Source organism: Cygnus olor, chromosome 15 (genome assembly GCF_009769625.2).
Source record: "Cygnus olor isolate bCygOlo1 chromosome 15, bCygOlo1.pri.v2, whole genome shotgun sequence".
Taxonomy (NCBI): domain Eukaryota; kingdom Metazoa; phylum Chordata; class Aves; order Anseriformes; family Anatidae; genus Cygnus; species Cygnus olor.
Window position 1 is genome coordinate 14,902,969 of NC_049183.1, and position 19,455 is coordinate 14,922,423.

Consider the following 19,455-nt stretch of genomic DNA (forward strand, 5'->3'; position numbering starts at 1 on the left):
TGTTGCAAGCTACATCTTTGTGCTTTTTGCCTTTTTCTGTCTTTTTATCGAAGCTGCAGCAGGATTGGAGGGCGGGGGGGGGGGGTTGTGCGGACGGGGCTTTCTCCGGGGTTTATTTTTCCCTTGTGCAACTCGTGTGCCGCGGCGACCGAATGGATGCACGGTGCTGGCACCGCGGAGTTTGCGGGGGGTGTCCGTGTGCGTGTGCGTGTGCGTGTGTGTGTGTGTCCTGCCCGCGGCGCCCGCAGGGGAGGGGGCTGCTTTGCTTTGCTGGAAGTAATAAAGAAATTTGCAACCGGTCCAGAAACCCCACTGACTTGCCGACGGATGGGTGTCGGAACAAAGCTAGGGGCTGAGGCTCGGGATGTTTGTGCCTTTGCGCGGGGAGGAGATGGATGCGTTTTGCTCGTCCTGCCTCCGACTTTTCCTGAAGTTAAAATAAAAACGGGGCAGGGGGAGGCTTTGAGGGGAGGGCTGCTTTTCCTGCGGGAGCTGGCGGCGTGCACCCCGCTAGACTTCCAAAAGTTGCGGTGCCACCGCGGCCAGGCGCCTGGCTGCCCCCGCCGTTGTCTGCACGTGAGAACTTGATCTATTTTCTTTCTTTTCTTCGGTGGGCAGCGGGCTGGCGGGGCAGGAGCAATGGATCTAGCAGATAGGCGAGCGATCACGGGGCTCGCACATCTGGCTGTGCGTTTGGAAAGCCCCGCAGCGGGACTTCCACATCCCCTCCCGCTCCCTTTCTCCCACGGCAAATTTATACCAAAATCATCCGCTGACATTAATAAACAAACAAACCAGCCAAGGACTGACAAGCCCGGGGAGAGGGCTCGCTTCTCCGAACCGGAGCATGCCGGGGGGGGGGGGGGGGGGGGCATGTGCGCTTTTGTTTTAAATACCGAAATGGCAATGATTGAAAACATATGAATAGGATGCAATGCAGAGCGTGTGTGTTGCAGGGGGCGGGGGGAGCTGGAAAACTGCTTATACGACAGAAGCGGAGCTTGAATGACTGTGTCGTAGATGAAAGCCGAGGGGTCTGTCCCTCGCCCGCTCGCCGGCTGCGTGTGTGCGTGCGTCTGCGGGCTGGGGAGTGGGGGGGGGGAGGCTTGAGAAGGCGAAGAAATGATCCTGCGAGCGTGCCACCCGCGGGGGGAAAAACCCGGAGCGAAGCGCGTGGTTATAGCCGGGGGAAGTTTGCTTTAATGGAGCCGGCTGAGCGTACGGGAAAAGAATAAAACGAGAATAAAATGCGCCCGTGCGTGCGCGTGGGGGGAGATGGGGCGCGTGGGGACGGGGAGAGCGAGCGGGTGCTGGCACCTCCCGGCCACCCGAAGGCGTCGGCGGTGCTGGTGGGGTCGGGGAGGTAGCGGAGCGTGGCCGGGGGTTCTCCGGGAGGGTGTTTATTTGTGCGGAAACGGAGATGGAGATGGAGATGGAAGCGACCTCCCGGGGAGCGCTGCGGTCCCCGGGGAGAGGCTCTGGACCCGCGCCGGGGGTGCCCTTCGGTGGCTGCCCTTCGCTGCTCGCCCTGCGTGGCCTCGCTTTTGTGTTTGTTTGCATCCGAGGGGGAGAAGGGAGCCGGGGGGGGGGGGGGGCGAAGGCGGGGAGAAGCCGTGAGGGCGGAGAGCCGATTTAAATTGGACTTAATGGATTCCCAGGGCAGCTCTTTTAGATGAAAGTCAAAATAAGAGCCAAAGTGAATCTCGGCAGACCTGTCTGTTGCATTAGAGATGCAGCCTTCCTCTCCCTCCCTCCCTTTTTTCTTTAAAAGAGAGGGGAAAAAAAAAAGTGTTAGCCGCACAGAAGACAGAGTGGAGTTTCTCGTTCCTATAATGAGAGCTCTAATTGAAGAACTTACAGCCTCTTGGGAGAGCCTTTACTGATCGCTGCTTTTGTTATTCATGCCGCGCGCTGTTTTCTTGCTTTGGGGGGGCCGGCATGCGGCTGGCTGCGCCGGGGCTGGGTGCGATGCCGTCCCTCTGTCACCCCCCCATGGCTCTGGGCAGGTAAGGACCCCTGGCCCCCCCATGCCGGGCTCCCCAGGGTGGGCTTGATGGCTGCTGATGGATGCGCTGTGCCCAAGGAAGCGATGAGACCCCCCCGGAGCCGGCGTGGGGGGAGCGCTGCAGCCTGGCTGCGGGTGGCTGTCATCTGCGCAGGACCCCCGGGCTGCGGGACGGATCCTGCTGGGGACTGAGGCAATAGTGGGGAGCCCGGGGGGGGTTAGGGATCGGGGGGTTGGGTTGTGAGCCTGCTTCGTGCAGAGGGTGCGATGCAGCCCCGCCGCGTGGCCCATGGGGACCCGAGGGTGCTGTCTGCAGCCCCAGTGTCACCCGGAGGGGACAGGCATTGTGCCGAAGCCATGCGGCCCCTCTGCATGCCCAGGGTGCCGGGTGGGAGAGGTGAGAGTCCCCCCTCCTCCTGCCATTTCCATCGCCCAGCAATTTGGTATGGGGACCGGCTGGGGGCCCTGCAGATGGGGCTGCCCTGTGATGGGGTCTCATCACCCCCGGCTCCCTGTGCTGGGTCCCGTTGGGTGGCAGCATCTTTGTGACTGCAGGGCGGTGGGGGCTGTCCCCAGGTTTTAGCAGAAAGCTGCTGGGGACAGGTCCTTACTGCCCCCCCGTCCCCCTCCCAGGCCTGGAAACCTTTTGCAGCTGTGTTGGGATTTCCATGGAGGAAAAGGGGAGCAGCGAGCGCTGGGGATGCTCTCTGGCGGGGGACACGCGGGGAGGCCAAGCAGTTCCCCTGGGCAGCTGATCTCCCCAGGAGCCGTGCGCTGCCCCTGGCAGCGATGCACCAGGAGCTGCAGGCTCTCCATCATCTGTCCCAGTCCTCCCATCGCCAGGTGTCGACACCAACAGCTTTAATTTCAGGCCTCTGGTTCTGTTGCGTCGCACTTAGCGGTGATCCCGAGATGCCACCAGGCTTTGCAACACCCTCTGTGGGCAGGTCACCGTCCCCATTTTGTAATGGGGTGGCTGGCCAAGCAAGGGACAGGGGGATGGGGGGCCCGAGGTGGCATCCAACCTTCAGCGGAGGACCTGGGAGGGCACCTGGAGCTGCTGCTTTGCCCGTCTTTGCCAGGAAAGCCCCTGCTCTGGTCCCTCCGTGCCCTCGGTGCCAACAGCAGCGGATGCGCCCGGTCTTTCTGCAGCTTTTGCCCGAGCAAGTCCCATCCATTAATTCCGAGCCCGCGCGGTGCCAGGGCCAAAACCTGCTCCGGTGCCAGAGCTCCTATTGCTTTTGATGACTTCGGAGGTTTACCAGCGTGCGCGGGCAGGGAGCTCGGTGCCTGTGGCTGCTGTCCCCGTCCTTGCCTCGCCGAGTGACCTCGGCTGTCCCAGACACCTCTCGCCCTCCCGAGACGGGCACTGCGATGCGGCGATCATCCCGGGCACCTTCATTTTGGGCAGGCAGACCCCGCTGTCATGGCTCACGGCTTCTCCTCCAGCCCAGCATCCGAGATCCAGGCTGAGGCTGTTAAAGCTGCCGGTGGCTCAAGAGCATCTCACTGGAGGAGGGAGCAGGGGGGGCTCCTTTCTGGATTTGGGAGATCACCGAGCTCCAGCAGCTGGAGCAGCGCGCTCCCGCTCCCCCTGCAAGGCAGCGTGAGCAGCCACGGGCAGTGGATATCTTGACACCCTGTCAATCCGAGCCTTTTACAGCAGCAGTCTCTGAAGGCTGGCACTCTGCTGCACATAAGAAAACAAGTGAGAAGAGGGGGGGAGGCGAGAGCAAGCCTTCGCAGCCGACAATCGATAATTGTAGTGTCACTCACCGCCTGTGAAGTTCCTGCATCGCACTTGCACTTGGAAGGGGGGAGCAAGGGGGGGGGGGGGGTGTGCTCTGCCCCGGCCCCCGCGCAGCCGCCGCGGGCTGGGGAGCAATTGCAGGGGGCGAGAGCCTGGCCCCGAGCAGCGCGCGGGAGCCTCCCGCTGCATTACTCACCGCTTGATGTAGCTTGAACCTTTCAACTCCCTCCCCTTGGGGATGGAGCGGGCTGGGCAGGAGGTGTCGACAGAGCAGGGAGAAATGCTCTGTGGTCTTTGGTTTGAGGGATTTTTATTTTTTTTTCACCCCCCGCCTCTTCCTTTTTTTTTTTTTTTTCCTTTTTTTTTTTTTTTCCCTTCCTTTTCCCACCCCTCTCTGTGTGCGTTTTGGGGGAGGAGGTCTAGTGTTCTCCAAAAAAAACCAGAAAGAAATCCTTAAAAAACAAAACCAAAACAACAAAAAAACACTAAGCCAGCTCCCCCTCATGTGCCTTAGCAAAAGGCAAGGCAAAAGATCAAGGAATTCTTCCTTTTGTGCAGCTCTCAAGACCAAAGATCCGCTGGTGAAAAGGGGAGGCTCAGAGTACCAGGCACACACAAGTCTTAAAGGAGTCTTCCCTTTTGTCTCCAAGGCGATCAGCCGGTGAAGGGATCCACCAATTAATTAAAAATTGCGCTGTCTTGATTGAGTTATTCCTGCTCGCATCCCCACCTGCCTATCAAAAGGCTGGGAAGGGCAGAAGGAAATTCCTGCTTCCTTCCAGACCCACCAGCCACCGCCTCGCTCGCGTTTTATCCCAGGCAGCGAAGGAAATAAAAACGGGAACGGCTGGCGCGGTACCCACAGAGATCCCTCCCGAAGGATGCGTCCCTCTCCTGCGCTAACAAACGTGGCCATCGTTGGACTGTTTGGGAGAAGAATGAACAGATTTACATCGCAGGAATGGGCCAAATTGTGGTTGTAACTCCGCGAAGTTGATGGAGATCCGTCGGAGATTAATTTGGCCCAAAGTCTTGCTCTGGCTCTGTGGGGAATTCGCTGGATCCCTGCCTTGGTTGAAACAAGAGGCGTTCGGATGGGTTTGTTGCGGCTGCATTACACCCAAGTGGTGGATCAGAGCAAAAAATCACCACTGGTTGTATCCCTGGTGCCAAAGCACCGTAAATACGCGTAGATCTGTCAAGTTGTTCACAATTTCTATCACATTTACCACTGAGAACATTTCAGCGGGGTAGATTTATCTGCAGGGGCCGTGCAGAAGGCTCTGCGTGTACTTTGCCAAAGAGGCTTGAGCTCTGTCCTGGCATCTTGATGCAGGGAAGCCTTTCTCCCCTTCCCTGGGGCATTTACGGGATTTGCACCCAAACGGAGCCCATGCTAGAAGTGCAAAGCCAAGCCTGGCCAGTGCAAGCCTGGCTGCACGGCTCCGGCTTGTTTTGGGGGGGGAACGTCCTTGGTAAATCCCTTTGAACCCGATCCGGGGTTCGGTTTGTTGCCTTGCAGTCAGACCTTGCTTCCTCCTCTTCATTGTCATCTCCTCTTAGTCACCGCTCGATGCCTCACCAGGGGACACCGCTCCTGCCGCATTAATGGCAGCGACGAAAATTTGCACTCAGGGCTCGTGCTGCGGTGGGGAGGGACATTTAGTGTCAGGGAGCCTCTTCCCATTCCCAGTCTTCGCTAACGTGCAGGTTTTGCGGAGGGCAGGTCGGGCACCGCACGTGTCCTGTGTGCCGGGGACGCTCCCTGGCATCCCCGGGTCCCATCCAAGCTGGGCTACCTCGGCTCCCACCATCCAGGCTCCCAGGTGGAGAGGGTGAATGGAAATGAAGTGCTAAATGCAGGAGGAAAGACTAATTTAAAATGTCTATGGCCGCTGGCTGGCGAGCACACAGGCACCCCGTGGTCTGTCCCCCAGCTTGCTGCGAGGCACGGCCGTCCCCATGCGCGGCGTCCTTCGTGCCTAAACCCCAGCACCAGCTAGTCCTGTACCAGCGTGTCCTTCACCATGACCAGTGCTGTAGGATCTACAGCTCCTGCTAATACCGCCACCTTTCACCAGCCCGGCGACTGTATTCTCTGGAGGAGAGCGTAGTCCTATCATAGCATGTCCTTCACCGTGACTGCTGCTGCGCGAGCGGCACGGCGCGGGGCTCTAATACCCTGTAATTCACTGTGACTGCTGTGGCAGGACCTGCACCGCGGTGCGCTGCGGCACGGCTCCGCTGCCTTCGCCTCCTGCCTCGCCTGCTCGCTGCCTGGCCCCGCAGCCGGGGCTGGGACACAGGGCACGGGTGGCAGCAGCGGTGACGGGGACGTCGGAGCCGCTCCAAGGGTGCCGAGCCCCCGGCCACGTCCTGTCTCCAGCGTCACCCCCGGGGTGAGGTCCCAAAGGGGATGGGGGCACGGGGATGGAGCAGCCCCACGGCAGGCGGCTGGCACGGGGTGCAGCCTGGTAAGAGCACACCGGGGTGAGAAGCGGCCCTGAGATGAGAGAAAGGCATGGTTCCTGCGGGTGGCTCTCCGGCGGCGTAATAAATGTCAAAAGCCCTGCGCACACAAAGGAGAAGGGGACATTTGGCTACCGAGAGCGTTTGTTCCAGGAGCTGATTTACTTTGAAGACTTAAAGCGTTCTCTGATGCCTCCCTCTCCACTGGTTAACCCCGTTACTTTGCCAGTTAAATAGAAATGCAGCCGTCGTCAATAAAGCCCTTCTGGAGGCTTGGCTGTATAAATTCGCCGAGCCTTTCTCTTCCCAAGCACTTCCGAGCAGAGGTGCTGTGCCGGGCATTGCGCCCGCTTCTTCCCAGCCGGCTCAGCCTCTCCTCGACAGCAGGTCCCAGTCCCCGCAGCTTTTATAATGGGTTGAACTGGGAGTCCCACAAGGGACAAGGGCTGAAGGCGTGACGTTGTTTGGAAAGCCCAGGGTTGGCATCTCTGCTTTGACACCCCTGCAGACCAGGAGTGCCACTGCTGGTTCTGCATCGGCTGGGTAAAAACCGAATTTGGCTCTTTGGCTCTCCTCCCCCCCTCTCCCTGCTGCTTCCCCCAGTAGCGCGTGCTACGTATCTGCAAGCAGCCCTGAGGAGAGCAGGGATCATTAGCTGGAAGGATCAGATGAGATAGTTTCTTAAAAGGATTGTCTGATTTCTCTATTGATCAGCCTGATTTAAAAGGGGGAGCTGGGTCAGGGGGCATAAATTATCATTGAAGGAGGGGTGAAGGCCTCGGAGGCTGTGCTGCACTTAGCTGCAGTGCTGAGGAATGTGTCTAGCTGGAGGGACACGAAGAGCTGAGCGCCGTGGCTGCCGGCCAATTCAGGTCTCCTCCACGCCGAGCTGGGAATCGAGTCAAGGGAAGTGCACCGAAACTCGCTCGGGGCCTCGCCGCCGCTTCCCGCAGCGTGGCAGCCCCTCAGCAACCACCGGGCTCGTGTGGATGTGGGACGAGGGGGCTGAACGCGTGGCCCCCGCTTTCCATCCAGGTTGTGGCCGTGCTGGGGTCCCCTGGGGGCTCCGGGCACCGCAGACCTGTCCCCGTGCGGTGGTGGTGGCTGCGGGCTCCCTGTGTGGTCTCCAGCAAGATGCTGAGCCCCGGGAGGTTCCTGCCTCCGCGTCTGCAGCACGAGGTTAATCTGCAGCCTGAGGTTGCTGCTTTCCTCTCTTGTGATCGCTGCCCGGGGCTCCTGCGGCTCCTGCCTCGGGGGTCACGGGGCTCCCAGCCCTCGCCTTTGTCCCCACTCCAGCCTCAGGCTTAGGGGAAGAGGAGCGTGGGGACCTGCAGGGGACGTGCCCCCGTCCCTGTTGGTCACAGAGGATAAACCACTGGGTCTCTGCGGTGCTGGCACAGATCACCACGAAGGGTGGGTCCCGTTCGGGGGGCACCAAGCCCACCACCCCAGCTCGTTACGCAGTTAATCCTTGCAGCACGCGCTCAGCTCCTTGGACAGCCGGTGCTGCCGGAGCGTAATTACTATTCACTCAAGGTACGGCTACCGGAGCACATGATAGCACAAGCAGATTACCGCCGAGCTGCTGGGCAGTGGTGTGTTTGTATCTGTCTGGGTGTGGGGAGCACCCATTTCCCCAGCACCTCTGCCCGCTGAGCACCCCCTGCGCTGGGCTCAGCACCCGCCAGGCCGTGCTTCCTGCTGCTCTGTGCCCGGGGGGCATTTGGGCTGGAGCAGGAGGGGCTCGAGGCCAGGGGTGCTGCACGTGGGATGGGAACCGCTGCCCTTCGAGGTGCATACAGCCTCAGGCCCCTGCTTTCATCATCGGTGATGGTGGAGCCTCCTGTGCATCGGCCGGCATCTGTCTCTGCTTAGGGTTCGCATTTGCATCTCGGGCTGTGCTGGCCGGGGCTGGACCAGGGGGACGTGCAGTGGGGTTGTGCCTTGGATGTGGGGCTACCCCAGCCATTATGGGCTGGCTGACAAAGAGGAACACTTGCGGGATGCTGCAGCCTCCCCAAAAGGGCTTTGTGCCCTTTACAACCCCACTGGGGTTTGTTCCTGTTGAGCCTCGCTCCCCTTTTATTTCTGCCTGCGCCACAATAAAACGACACAAGAAATGGGGTGGCTGGGCCATTAGCGGGGTAAATCAAAACAGAGCTGGGGGCGGGGGGAGCCTGAGGTGCCCCCCACGGGCCCATGGGCTCAGACCCTGTGTCAGTGGCCACCAGCAAGCGGCCGCTGGCCGGCATTATCCTGAAAATGTCACCGGGATGCCAGCCCGCCGCTCCGCGCCAGGACGCGGCGGGAGGCGATGACTCGGCTTGCTGGCATTGGCTACCATTTTAGAGGAAATGTGGAGCGGCGGGTAATTATTTCTCCTTCTTAATTGAAATTTCAGCCTCAGTGGTTTGCTAGAACGTGCAGGAGAAGGAGCACAGGCGAGCGTGACACGCGGCGGGCTTGCCACGGGCCAAGGGGGAGAGCGGGCGCAGGGAGCCTGCGGGCTGGCAAAGCATCGTGTGGGGACCGGCACCATGGGGAGGGGATTTCCACAGCCCCCCGCATCCCCTTCCTGCCCCTCCATTTGCAACGGGAAAACAACCCTAAAAATGCAGCGGTTTTAATGTTTTTTAGGGGGGGGGGGGTGTTTGCTTTATTGTTTCTTTATTCCTCTATTTTGCTTGGGATGGAGGGCCAATTAAATGAAATTACGCGCTGCAGTCTGGCACCCCGCGCCGGCTCGGAGCAATCAGGTGTAACGCAGCATGGCTGATGAGAGCCAATCAAGATGTATAAATGAGGTGTTGACATTCAAACAGCAGGTACCCGTGCCGCCGAGCGCCAGCCGCCCTCGCTGGCTGTTGGGACCGCGCGACGGAGCCAGGCGTGAGGCTGCGGCACGCAGCACGAGGGCCGCGGCCTGGCGGGGCACCCGGGCTCCTCTCCAGCTCCGGATCCTTTCCTACGAAGCAGGGCAGTGGGAGCAGGGGGCTGGGTGCCCGCAGACCCCCGTGCCCGGTGCCGCCACGTCCCCGCATCCCACCGGATCGTTGGCACCGCTCCTGGGGTCTCTTTGGGGAAACTGAGGCACGAAGCAAGATGGGGGCACTCAGGTCAGCAACGCCTGCCTGGCTTTATGGGGAGAGCGAAAGGTTAGGGGTTGCGGGGTTGGTGGGGTTGGAGGACAGGAGGAGGGTTTTTGGGGCCACGGGGCTGCCGGTGCAGGATGCGGCCCCGCAGCGGGGCGGGCGCGGGGCCGGTGCCGCTGCACCGAGCGGATCGAAGGCGCTCGGGGCCGTCCGGGGAGGAGAAAGCAGCTCCGTGGCGATCAACCTCATCAGCATTTCCTGTCTCACGATGGAGAAATGGCATGTGGTGAGAGGCTCTAAAAATAGGCTCAGCAAACTTTTAACCGCATTTGCAGATGTTAAAGGTAAAACCGGAGCGAGCCGGCGAGAAAACACGCCCTGGCCGTGCCTCGGCGGCGTTCACCCAGGGCCATCCGGGGTGGGAAGCAGCCGCCCCCGGGGGGGGGGCAGCGGGACCGAGCCGCCGTCTGGCCGCCCCGCTCTGCTCTGCGTCCCCGTTAGGCGCGCTGGGGAAGGCATTAGGAGCAGGAGCACGTAGAGGCAGGCTCTGTCTAACAGCGCTGCCGGCTGACCCTGATTTGTAGCAGGGCTGAGCGCGGAGGCTCGCTGTAGCGTTACAGCTCTTCCTGTGGTAATCGCCGGCACGCGGTCGCACGCATGGCGCTGCCGGCGGCGCGGGGAGGGGACGGGGAGCAAAGGAGAAGCTGCTGCGGCACGAGGGGTGAGAGTGCCACTTGGAGGGGGCACGCCGGGACGCACGCTGCCGCGGCGCGAGCAGTGTGGGCACCGGTGCTGCTTGGCCTGTCCCCATCCCTGTGTCACCCCAGTGTCCCCGCGGAGTCATTTGGGGACAGCGGCTAGGAGTGCCAGCTCTGCTCCCAGCTGACATTGGGGACCTTCTCGTGTATTCACCAGGACAAGGTGACAAACGGCAGGGGGGTGCCAACCTGCGCCCATCGGCACGGTGGTGACGGCGAGGTCCCCGTGCGCCATCCCAGGGCTGCGGCCGTCTCCACGCGTTCATCCCTGGGGACTTGCGTAGGGAAAAGCCCTGGGTGGAGACGCAAAGCCCGAGCATGGAGCCAGGCTCTGGCACTGCCGGCCGTGCCCGCGGCGGGCTGTCGAGGCACGCTTTGCCCTGGCGAGATGGAGCCAGGAGCTCTGCCACCGCCCCGGCACTGCCGCGCTCGTGGGCGCACCCTGGGCACCGTTGTGCTTGGGAACCTGCTAGGTTGGCCTGGACCCTGGGAACGATGAAAGACCATGAGGGAGAAACATGAAAGGGAAGAAAATGAGATTCCTCAGGTTACCTTAGTGACCCAGCTTCTGTGTCTTGCTGTCCGACATTGCCTCTCATTACCTGCCCTCCTGCCCGTAATTAGTGCATCGTCATGGCTGCGCTTGGGGTGACGGTTTGGGGGAGCGTTCACCAGCCTTTACCTGCAGCCCTGGAGGGGATAAACTGCCCATCAGAGTTTTATTTGGCTTAAAAAATTGAAAACTGACCCTCAAGCAGGCACAAGCTAGGTGGTTGTCTCGCAACCGGGGTGCCGGGGGCAGCGCTGGTCCCCAGGGGGCTCCACTCAGTGCTCCTGCAGCAGCAGGGGGCAGGCGGCCAGGGTAGGGTCAGTTTTTTGGCAAAAGGCTTCACCTCACCGGGCAGAATAACAGCGGGGAGCGGGAGGGGGCCGGGGCAGGCAGACAAGGAAATCCGTTTTATCAGACGCCGCATATTTTATGAAAGCACATTTCAGCTCTTCAGCCTTGGAAAGCTTTTCATACCCTTTAATTTTCTAATAAAAAGGAATTACGTTTGCTGAAAAGCCAGTAACAAGATTCACTGTCATTGTCTTTTGTACAGACCATAATTCCTGTCTTGGGCGCCTGCCTGCAGCCCGGGTGTGTGGCCCGAGGTGTGGGCCCTGCGGGAGCTTCCCGGGGTGCTGGGGGTGAAGGGGCACATCCACGTGCCCAGCGTGCTCCGAGCTCGCACACGTGCCAGGCTTCACACCGGCTGGATGGGAGCGGGGTTGGGTGCTCAGCACCACTGGACATCACCCATCTGCCCCAAACCCGCCGGCACCCCAGCCTACAGCACCATTCCCCACCCTGGCAAAGCGTTTTGCGATGCTTGCACAGGATCAGGATTTGGGAGGGTTCCAGGGATGGGTTCATTGGGGAACGGTGCTCACTGCACCCCATACAGCAGCAGGACCCGCTGCTGCACCATCCTGATGGTTTCGCACCGCCAGGCACTGCGGGTTCCCCGTCCCCATCAGGGAGGAGCTCAGCAGGTCCCGCGCCACCCCACCCACCGCATCTCCGATTCGGGGTTTTATTGCAGGTGATTTATGTTTTTCCTGATGGGGAAGCGTTGCGGCGCCGTCCGGCACTGATCCGTGCTTTGTGCGTGGGTAGGGAATCTGCGTGTGTAGGGAGGGGAACGTTCGTCACACGCTGCCTGCATCACACGGGCTGAGGCTGGAGCGGCGACTGCCCGGCACCCGGGGGGATCTCCACGGTGCCTCCGGCAGAGCCCAGGTGTGCAGGAGCCACCAGCTCCCGTGCCCTGGCCCTGCGGGGACGTCCCTCCCCAGCACTGTTTGATGCAGGGGGGCCGTCCCCATCCCGTCCCCCACAGGTCCCCAAAACATCAGAAGAGCCGGTGGCAGCCCAGGAGCTCTGCGGCGCGGCCTCGCTTCCTCCAGCTCCTCTTTTGGAGGCTGCAGCCTCTTGAACCAAGCAGCAAAATGGGGAATTTGTTGCTAAATTAGTACTTGAGAGCGGTGCAATGCCCAGGCTGGGATAACGGCTGGTTTCTGAGTGAGACTTTTTAAGGTCTTTGGGATGGATGGCCCAGGTCGCGCTTACACAAAAGTCAGAGCAAGCAGATGTCTCTGTGGCCACCAAGGCCAGCACACGAGCTTGCACGGAGGCTCAGCCCGGTGATCCTGGTGGTTCCCATCCTTCCCAGGCTGGGTGCCAGCCCTGCACCTCCCGCAGGCTTTTATCCCCCTTGCAGGGTGCAGGACCCGGCGTGCAGCCCCCGGCGGCGCGGCGTGCCCAGGTGGGGAGGAGGCGGCGGGCAGCGTGCTGCGCCGGCCGGCCCCGCTCCGTCAATGCCCCATTCACAGCCACCATCAAAGGGCGTCTGTGCGGGGAGACGGGGGATTCATTACTCACTCCTCACCATTTGTTCGGCTGCTGCTCGGAAAGGAAAAGCAGAAAACGCTCGAGCCGGCCCTGTTGGGAAGCAGACGCGCTGCAGCGGGGCCGGGGATGGCACCGAGGGACACCAAGCCCCCGGCGCATCCCGGCCACGCTGGCGGCGGTGGGAGCACTCCGCGGGCTCTCTTGCTGCTCGATGCCCTCCCGGTGCTCTGACTGTGGCCGTGCTGGTGCCGTGCGAGCCCCCGGCGCGCTGCCACGTGGCGCCGGAGCCGCGATGGCGCTGCCACCGGCGCTGCTGCTCCCTCCGCGATGCTCATTTGAAGTTCCAGCTCGCAGGCTGGGTTCACGCAGGGGGGGATGCAGAACCAGCCCGCAAACAGAAATAAATATCTTTCGCTCCCCCCCCCTTCCGTTTCTCATTTCCATTCTTACTTCCCAGCTGGTTTTGAGGGGGGTTCGGGTTTTCAAAGCTTTCCGTAAACGTGTATAACAATAGGAAGCGTTGCCTTTTAGCCTGCGGCCGGCACAGTTTTAAATGAGGTCCCAGGTAGTCATGGTTACCTCTCCTCTTCAGTAAGAGATGACTTTTATTTCCTGCCTTTTGTATTTGCACATCTCAGATATACATTCTCCCAAACCATAATTGGTATTCACAGATAGACGGGGCCGCGGGAGCACGCCACCGGGAGAGGGGACGAGCCAGATGGACACGGGCGGCAAGGTCTCTGAGCCCCTAGACGTCAGGAAATCTTCATTTCCCCTCGTTTTTCCTCCCCGGGAAGGGCGGGGGGGCAGACCTACCTGCCTGCCTGCTGCCCCGGGGCTCATCCTGATCCCACCTCCCTCGCGTTATCCCACGTCAGGGGTGCTGCCCGGCACCGTTGGGTTCCTCCCATCCCCATCCATTGGGCTGCGGGGGTCCTGCCCGTGACGGGGGGCTCCGTCCCCACCTCCTGCCCTTTTATTTTTGGGGTGGCGGGAGGGAACGCGGAGCTGCAGGAGCGTGCTCCAGCAGCGGGCACGGCGCGTGTGCGAGGGAGGGAGACGCGCTCGGCGGTGATTGATGAAAGATCATAGCCTCATTCCACAGGATCATTGCTCAGAGTGCGGGCAAAGCTGCGCGTCCCAGGGGGACCATCGCCGGGATGCGTGCGAGCCTGTGTTTCAGGGCAGAGGGGATGGAAAGCCACATATTTCATGCCTCTTTTTTTTTTTTTTTTTTTCCCCTTTCTCTCTAAAGCACCAGGAAAACAAAAAACCCGAGCTGTCTAATCAGAGACAAGCAGATTCCACCCACTTCCTTGGAAAACTTGCATTTGCTAGGAAATCATCTAGCTGCATTTACAGCAAGCAGAGTGCCCCAGCGGTAGCTCGTGCCTTTCTGGCAGGATGATAACCAGTGCTGAACAATTACTGCGATGTAACGGTAGCAGCAGACATATTGGCTTTTCTCAGCCAGCAGGAAAGAATTTGCAAAACTAAGCAGGCGGCTGGAGCAGCTCGCGCTCGCAGCTCTGGGTGCGCGGTGCTGGGGATTCGCAGCTCACCATATTTGCTGGTGGCAGCATATCAGTGACTCGCACGCCGCATGCACCTGGGCTCCTATTTACATTTTTTGCAGGGGAAGGGCCCAGCTCTGCTCCCTGGAAAATGCCTCCGGTTGGCAGCTTCCCCGCTCCCCTCGCACGCACGCAGCCCTCCAGGTGTGCGCGCGCTTGGCCGGTGGGGAGAAGCTGTTTGCCTTCTTTTTTTTTTTTTTTTTTTTTTTTTTTTACCTTTTCCTAATGAGAAAAATGTGTTCTTGTCAAGGAGGCTGTCCTTAAAAAATACAGGGCTGGGAAGAAAGGCGGCCGGCTCCGTGACATTTACCTCTGCGGGGCTGTGTTTGATGTGCAGTGCCCGGGAGCCTGCCCCGTGCCAGCCCGGCTTCCCGGAGCAGCGTGGGGAGAAGAAGGATGAGTGCCGGTGCTCCCAGCACAGAAACCACCGTGGGCACAGCCCCAAATTCCTCCTCGGGGCAAAGCTCATTTGCTGGCTTTGACTCCTGCCCAATTCCCCTCTCAGGTGGGGATGTGGGGGATTGCTGGAGCGACTCCCGTCGTGCAAAGGCTTTGATCCTTCCTGGGCAAAACTCTCCCCAGCTGCAGGTCGTGCGAGCACCCTTGGCTCCTGAGCGCAGGAGAGGTGGAGAAGTCACTTCTCTATCCTCACCGCAGGTTTTGGCCAGATTGGGTTTGGAGCTGGGGTCTGCTCACATTCCCCGCTTCTGCGTGCTCGCAGCAATCCCCTTCCCATCCAGAGCATTTCTGCGAGCGATTCTCCGAGGCGGAGAAGTGGCAGGGTTTGGGCGAGGATTCGCACCCTGCTCCGCGTGGGCAAGCCGGGGCTGGAGCCAAAGCCCCGGGGCAGCAGCGTGCCCGGCAGACCCGTGGCTGGAGCATCCCCAGCACCTTCGTGCGGGGCAAGGCCAGCCGGGTAGAGCCGTGCCCGGGCTGCGCTCACCGGCCCCGCTCGGGATGCAAACTGCACATCAGTTGCACCAGCAGCTGATGGAGACTCCAGTATATTAGCAGCATTAATTAAGTTACAAAAATTATGCATGTTATCAGTTATGAGACGACCTTTCATAAACTCAGTTATTAAAGCAATAAAGCATGACCCGCTGGTCCTAACCAGTTTAATGGCTGGCTAAGAGTGCGGTTTTTCACATAATACTTTTAGCAGGTCATTAGCTGAGCAATAAGATAACATGGAGAGCCTAAGTGATGCGCTTGAGCAGCAGCAGAGATGGACACGCGCTCGATGGGGGGGGACGGGGGCTGGGGTCACCCGTCCTCCCGCGCCGCTTGCCAGGCGGGACCGGTGCCGATGCGCTCGGAGGCTGCAGTTTGTGCTTGGGGAGGGCGACCCACGGCTGCTGCCGGGGCTGTGCAGTGCCAAAATCCCGGCATCGTGGCCAAACCCATCCCTGGGGCTGCTCCGGGGCAGTTACGGGGTGGTGTTGGTCCTTTTGGAGCCCTGGTATTGCTGCTGAAGTGCTCTGTGCAGAAGGGACACGGGGTGTCATGATGGGGCCACCCCAGAGCTGTGGCTGTGGCTGTTGGAGGATGGAAGACCCTGTCCCTGTGTGGGGTTAGGATGGATGGCAGAGCCTGGGTTCCCCTGATCTTATTTAATGAATGGTGCTGGTCTCACCGGGCTGAAATGCCCCCTTTTGGGGATGCCCAGCATGGTCCCTGTGTCCCCGCCGTGCCACTGCAGCACCCGCTGGAGACACGCCACGTGTCCAGGGCCACCAGGAGACAGCCACCGAGCCCAGGCCACCAGGTCCTGCCCCCTCCACGTGCCGTCGCTGTCACTGAGCACGTCCTAGCCGGATGCAGTGCCCGTCCTACCCGCAGCCACAGCACGGCACCTGGAGAGCCGCTGCGCACCGCCAGCCCCCCCAGCACCCCCAGAGCGCCTTTCCCTGTCCCCATCAGACGTTTCCAAGCACTGACCCTCTCCATAAACAAAGGAGAGGGAGAGGGAGGGTGGCTGGCATGTTAATATACTCTCCCCCCCTCTTTTCCTCCCTTCATCCCTCTGGGAAAGGCCTTTGCAGATATAAGCAAACCTTGATTAAAAGCTGCCTGACAGGCAACGGCAGCAGCAAGCAGCAGGCAAGGAAGCTCTCCAAGTCCAAAGGGAGCTGCTTCTGCTGCTGCCGCTGCTGCCTCCATTCTCAGATGTCCCTGATCCTTTAATCAATCACAGCCGCGGAAGAGAAGAGCAAACACACATGCTGAGGCAGAGGTATGTGCATGCATTCATTCCAGCCGGAGCGCAGGCACCAGGGCGGACGCACGCATTTGGCTGCGGGCGCAGGGCCGATCCCACGCGAGGAGCTGGCCCCCGCTCCCCCAGGGCCACCAGGGCCGTGTCCCCATCCCTGATGGCCACGTGGGACCCAGTCAGGGGCACGCTGTGAGTGGGACGGGCACCGGGGTGGCTGCAGTGCCCAAGACATCTCCCAGGAGGGGATGCTCCCCGGTCCTGAGCAGCAAGCAGGGGGGCTGAGCGAGGGGAACACGATGGGTTTTGGGGAGCTGCAGGGACGGGGACGGCTGCGGGACACGGATCAGCCCCTTGCTGCCCGTCGCACCTCGCCGCCCAGTACCCAAATCCATCCGTCCTTCGACGGCCGGGCACGTGGTGGCCGGGGGTCTCTTCGCCTCCAGCCCCGCGGCCTCGTCCCCCAGCACCACCTCGAGGAGAAAAACGCCTCCCGGGAGGATTCGTCACCGTTCCCCCGCCGCGGCTGCGGGCTTTGCTCCTCGGCACGGCTCGAGACGGGGGCGGAGGGAGGGGAAAACGCGTCGCTTCGATCAAACCCAGCCGAAGCCACTCTCCTCCGCCGCGCGTCCCCGGCCGAGGCTGCGCAGCGGCGGCGGGGGCTCTGCCGCCAGGGGTAGGCAGGGACTGCGATTTCCTTGGTTATTTTTGCCCGTGCTTATTTTTAGCGCCGCGGCTTAATACCTTGTGACAGTGCCCTGGGACGCACCGCGCCTCCCCTCGAGCGAGGAGGTGGCCGGGGCAGAGCCGCAAACGAGTCGCGGCCACGCGGGGGCTAACGAGGCACCGTCCCCTAACGGGGGTCCCGGGGGCTGGGGGGGTGGCAGGGCTGGATCCGTGCACTGAATTTCTTGGGGCTCGGCAGGGAAGGACTCACAGCGGCCCTGTGAAGCTCCCTGGCAGGAATCTGTTTTTTTTTTTAAGGCCTTTTCTGCGTTTTAAAAATATCACCGTGGTAGTGACTGGCCCCAGCTGCTCCCCAGGGGCTGTTTGCGAAGCAGGGCTGGGGGTGTTGGTCTTTTCGGTGCTTTGGGCAGGGACCACGCGGGCGCCAGGGGATGCTGGAGCGGCACTGGCCTGAAACTGCCCTCCTGGAGCTGGCGACGCTGCCTTTTGGCATGGGTCGGGCAGTTTTTCCATGTGCTGGGCTTTGGGTTACCGCTCTCATTGAGACCCATGAGGGTTTCTTCCTGGCAAAGCAGGGGCAGGCAGGAGAGGCGCGGGGATGCGAGATCGGGCAGGGAGCCAGAGGCAGCACCACGCTGCAGTGCCAAGAAACCATTGGGAACCCCCAAAATCTGTCCCTGGCAGGGGGAGCGGGGCAGGCCGAGCCCTCCCAGCCCAGCCAGGGGGTCACTGGGACCCCGGCTGGGTTCTGGCTGCGGTCGTGGCAGGCGTCTGCTCGCGGCTCAAGCCCATTAGTAACGGATCTTTGTGGAATATCCCCCTCATTAAGGCGAGCTACCCTACGTGTCAAAGAAGCTTTATAAAGAAATTATACTCCGCTCCTTACAGGCTGTGCATATGTAAATGGCGCGATACACAATCCCTAATTGAGACATCATGGGGCCGCTCAGCCCCGGGACCCGTGGGAATCCCAAACCTTGCGGGGAAGCCGCAGCGGGGGCAGCGGGGGGCTCGGGGGGCACCGGGGGACGCGTCCCTGCCACCCCCGTGTCCGGCAGCCCCGTGTCCGTGCGGGGAGCGGGTGGGAGCCACGGAGATTTTTAGGGCATGGGAAATGTCTGGGGCATCGGGGCGAGGGGAAGGGGTTTCTGCCCTCCCTGCCGGCTGTAGGGATCGGATGCGGGGAGTGCCAGCGAGTCCCCGAGCTTTCAATCAACGCCGGCTCACGCCAGACGGCTGCACAATTGGCCGTCTCGCTAATGGCAGCGTCCCCAAGCGTGGCTCCCAGCGGCCGAGGCTGCCAGGCGGTTTTCATCCTGCTTTAGCTCAGCAGCGGGACGGAGCGGGGATGGCCGCGGGGCCCCAGCTCGCCTCCTGCTCCCCGTGGCCACGGTCGAGCCAGGACGGTGCCACAGCTGGGGGATGGCAGCGGTGCCACCGACGCACGGCTCTGCTCCTGCCGGCGGTGCCAGGGCACGAAGCTCGGCCACGTGGAGCCACGTCACAGCGCCTGTGGATCCTCCGAGTCCTCCGCACTGCTCCGTGTCTCGCCCAGGGGAAAACCCAGCTTATCCTCCTCCCCGATTTCATCGGGACTTTGCCATGTTATCTGCCCGGTGGAGGTCCCGGGCGCTCACCTTCTCCTGCTTATTCTTTTTTATGTGAAGACTCGCTGTACCTTCGGGGATTGAATCTGCCAAGTAACATTCAGTTTTTCAAGGCTGGGTTGGGGTGCTCCGGGATTTGGGAGAAGCTGGAGCAAGGCGCTGGAAAGCTGTGAGCCTCAGCATCCCGGTGTTGGATGGCCTTGGAGCTCATCGCAGGACACCAAGGGGCACCGAGGGACCACCGAGAGACACTGAGGGACACCAAGGGACACCGAGGGTCACCAGAGGACACGGAGGGACAGCGAGGGTCACCAAGGGACACCGAGGGACACCAAGGGCCATGGCAATCCCATGCACAGTGCTGGCACCTGTGCTTGCCTCTCCTTTCCAGGAAGGAGAGCGTAGGCCTGCTCTGGACACCCCCTTTTGGACATTTTAGTGTCTTTTTCTCCAGCAGAGCCCCTCCAGCATCCCCCCACCCAAAGACCTCAGCAGGATCCGGGGCATCGGCGTGTCCTCCCGCAAACACAGCGGCGGTGCGGAGGGGAAACAAGCCCCTTATGTATTTTTTTTGGCACCGCATTCCTAATCAGCACGACCCACCGGCACGCCGCCACGGGTGCGCGGCTCGCTGCTATTTACGGCGACTACTTGAGATACACCTGCGAGAGGGAAGAGCAGCGCCAGCAAGTCAATAACCCAGCAGCCCTCCAGAACGAAAACACCCGCGGGGGCGCGCCTGCGGAATGAGGAGAGATGCGGAGGTTTGAGGGAAGGGGGAAAAAAAAAAAATAGGAAAAGAAACGCAATCCCGAGGCTGAGGGGGTCAGTCCCAGTTGTGCCCCGCTTTCCCATGGGGATGCTGCCTGTGATTCGGGGGGGGAACCCTATGGAAAGCCG

General features: G+C 61.1%; 2 protein-coding genes across 5 annotated transcripts in view; both read left to right on the top strand.

Moving 5' to 3' along the window:
• RAI1 (retinoic acid induced 1) overlaps window positions 1–19,455 on the top strand; it is a 72,535-nt gene that overhangs the window by 33,795 nt on the left and 19,285 nt on the right. The window lies entirely within an intron of this gene.
• Window positions 11–19,390, top strand: LOC121078498. Its single transcript, XM_040574756.1, has 2 exons — window positions 11–576; window positions 4,314–19,390. Exon 2 carries the CDS (start codon window positions 17,547–17,549, stop codon window positions 18,726–18,728), a length of 1,182 nt encoding a protein of 393 aa, XP_040430690.1. The 5' UTR covers window positions 11–576; window positions 4,314–17,546; the 3' UTR covers window positions 18,729–19,390.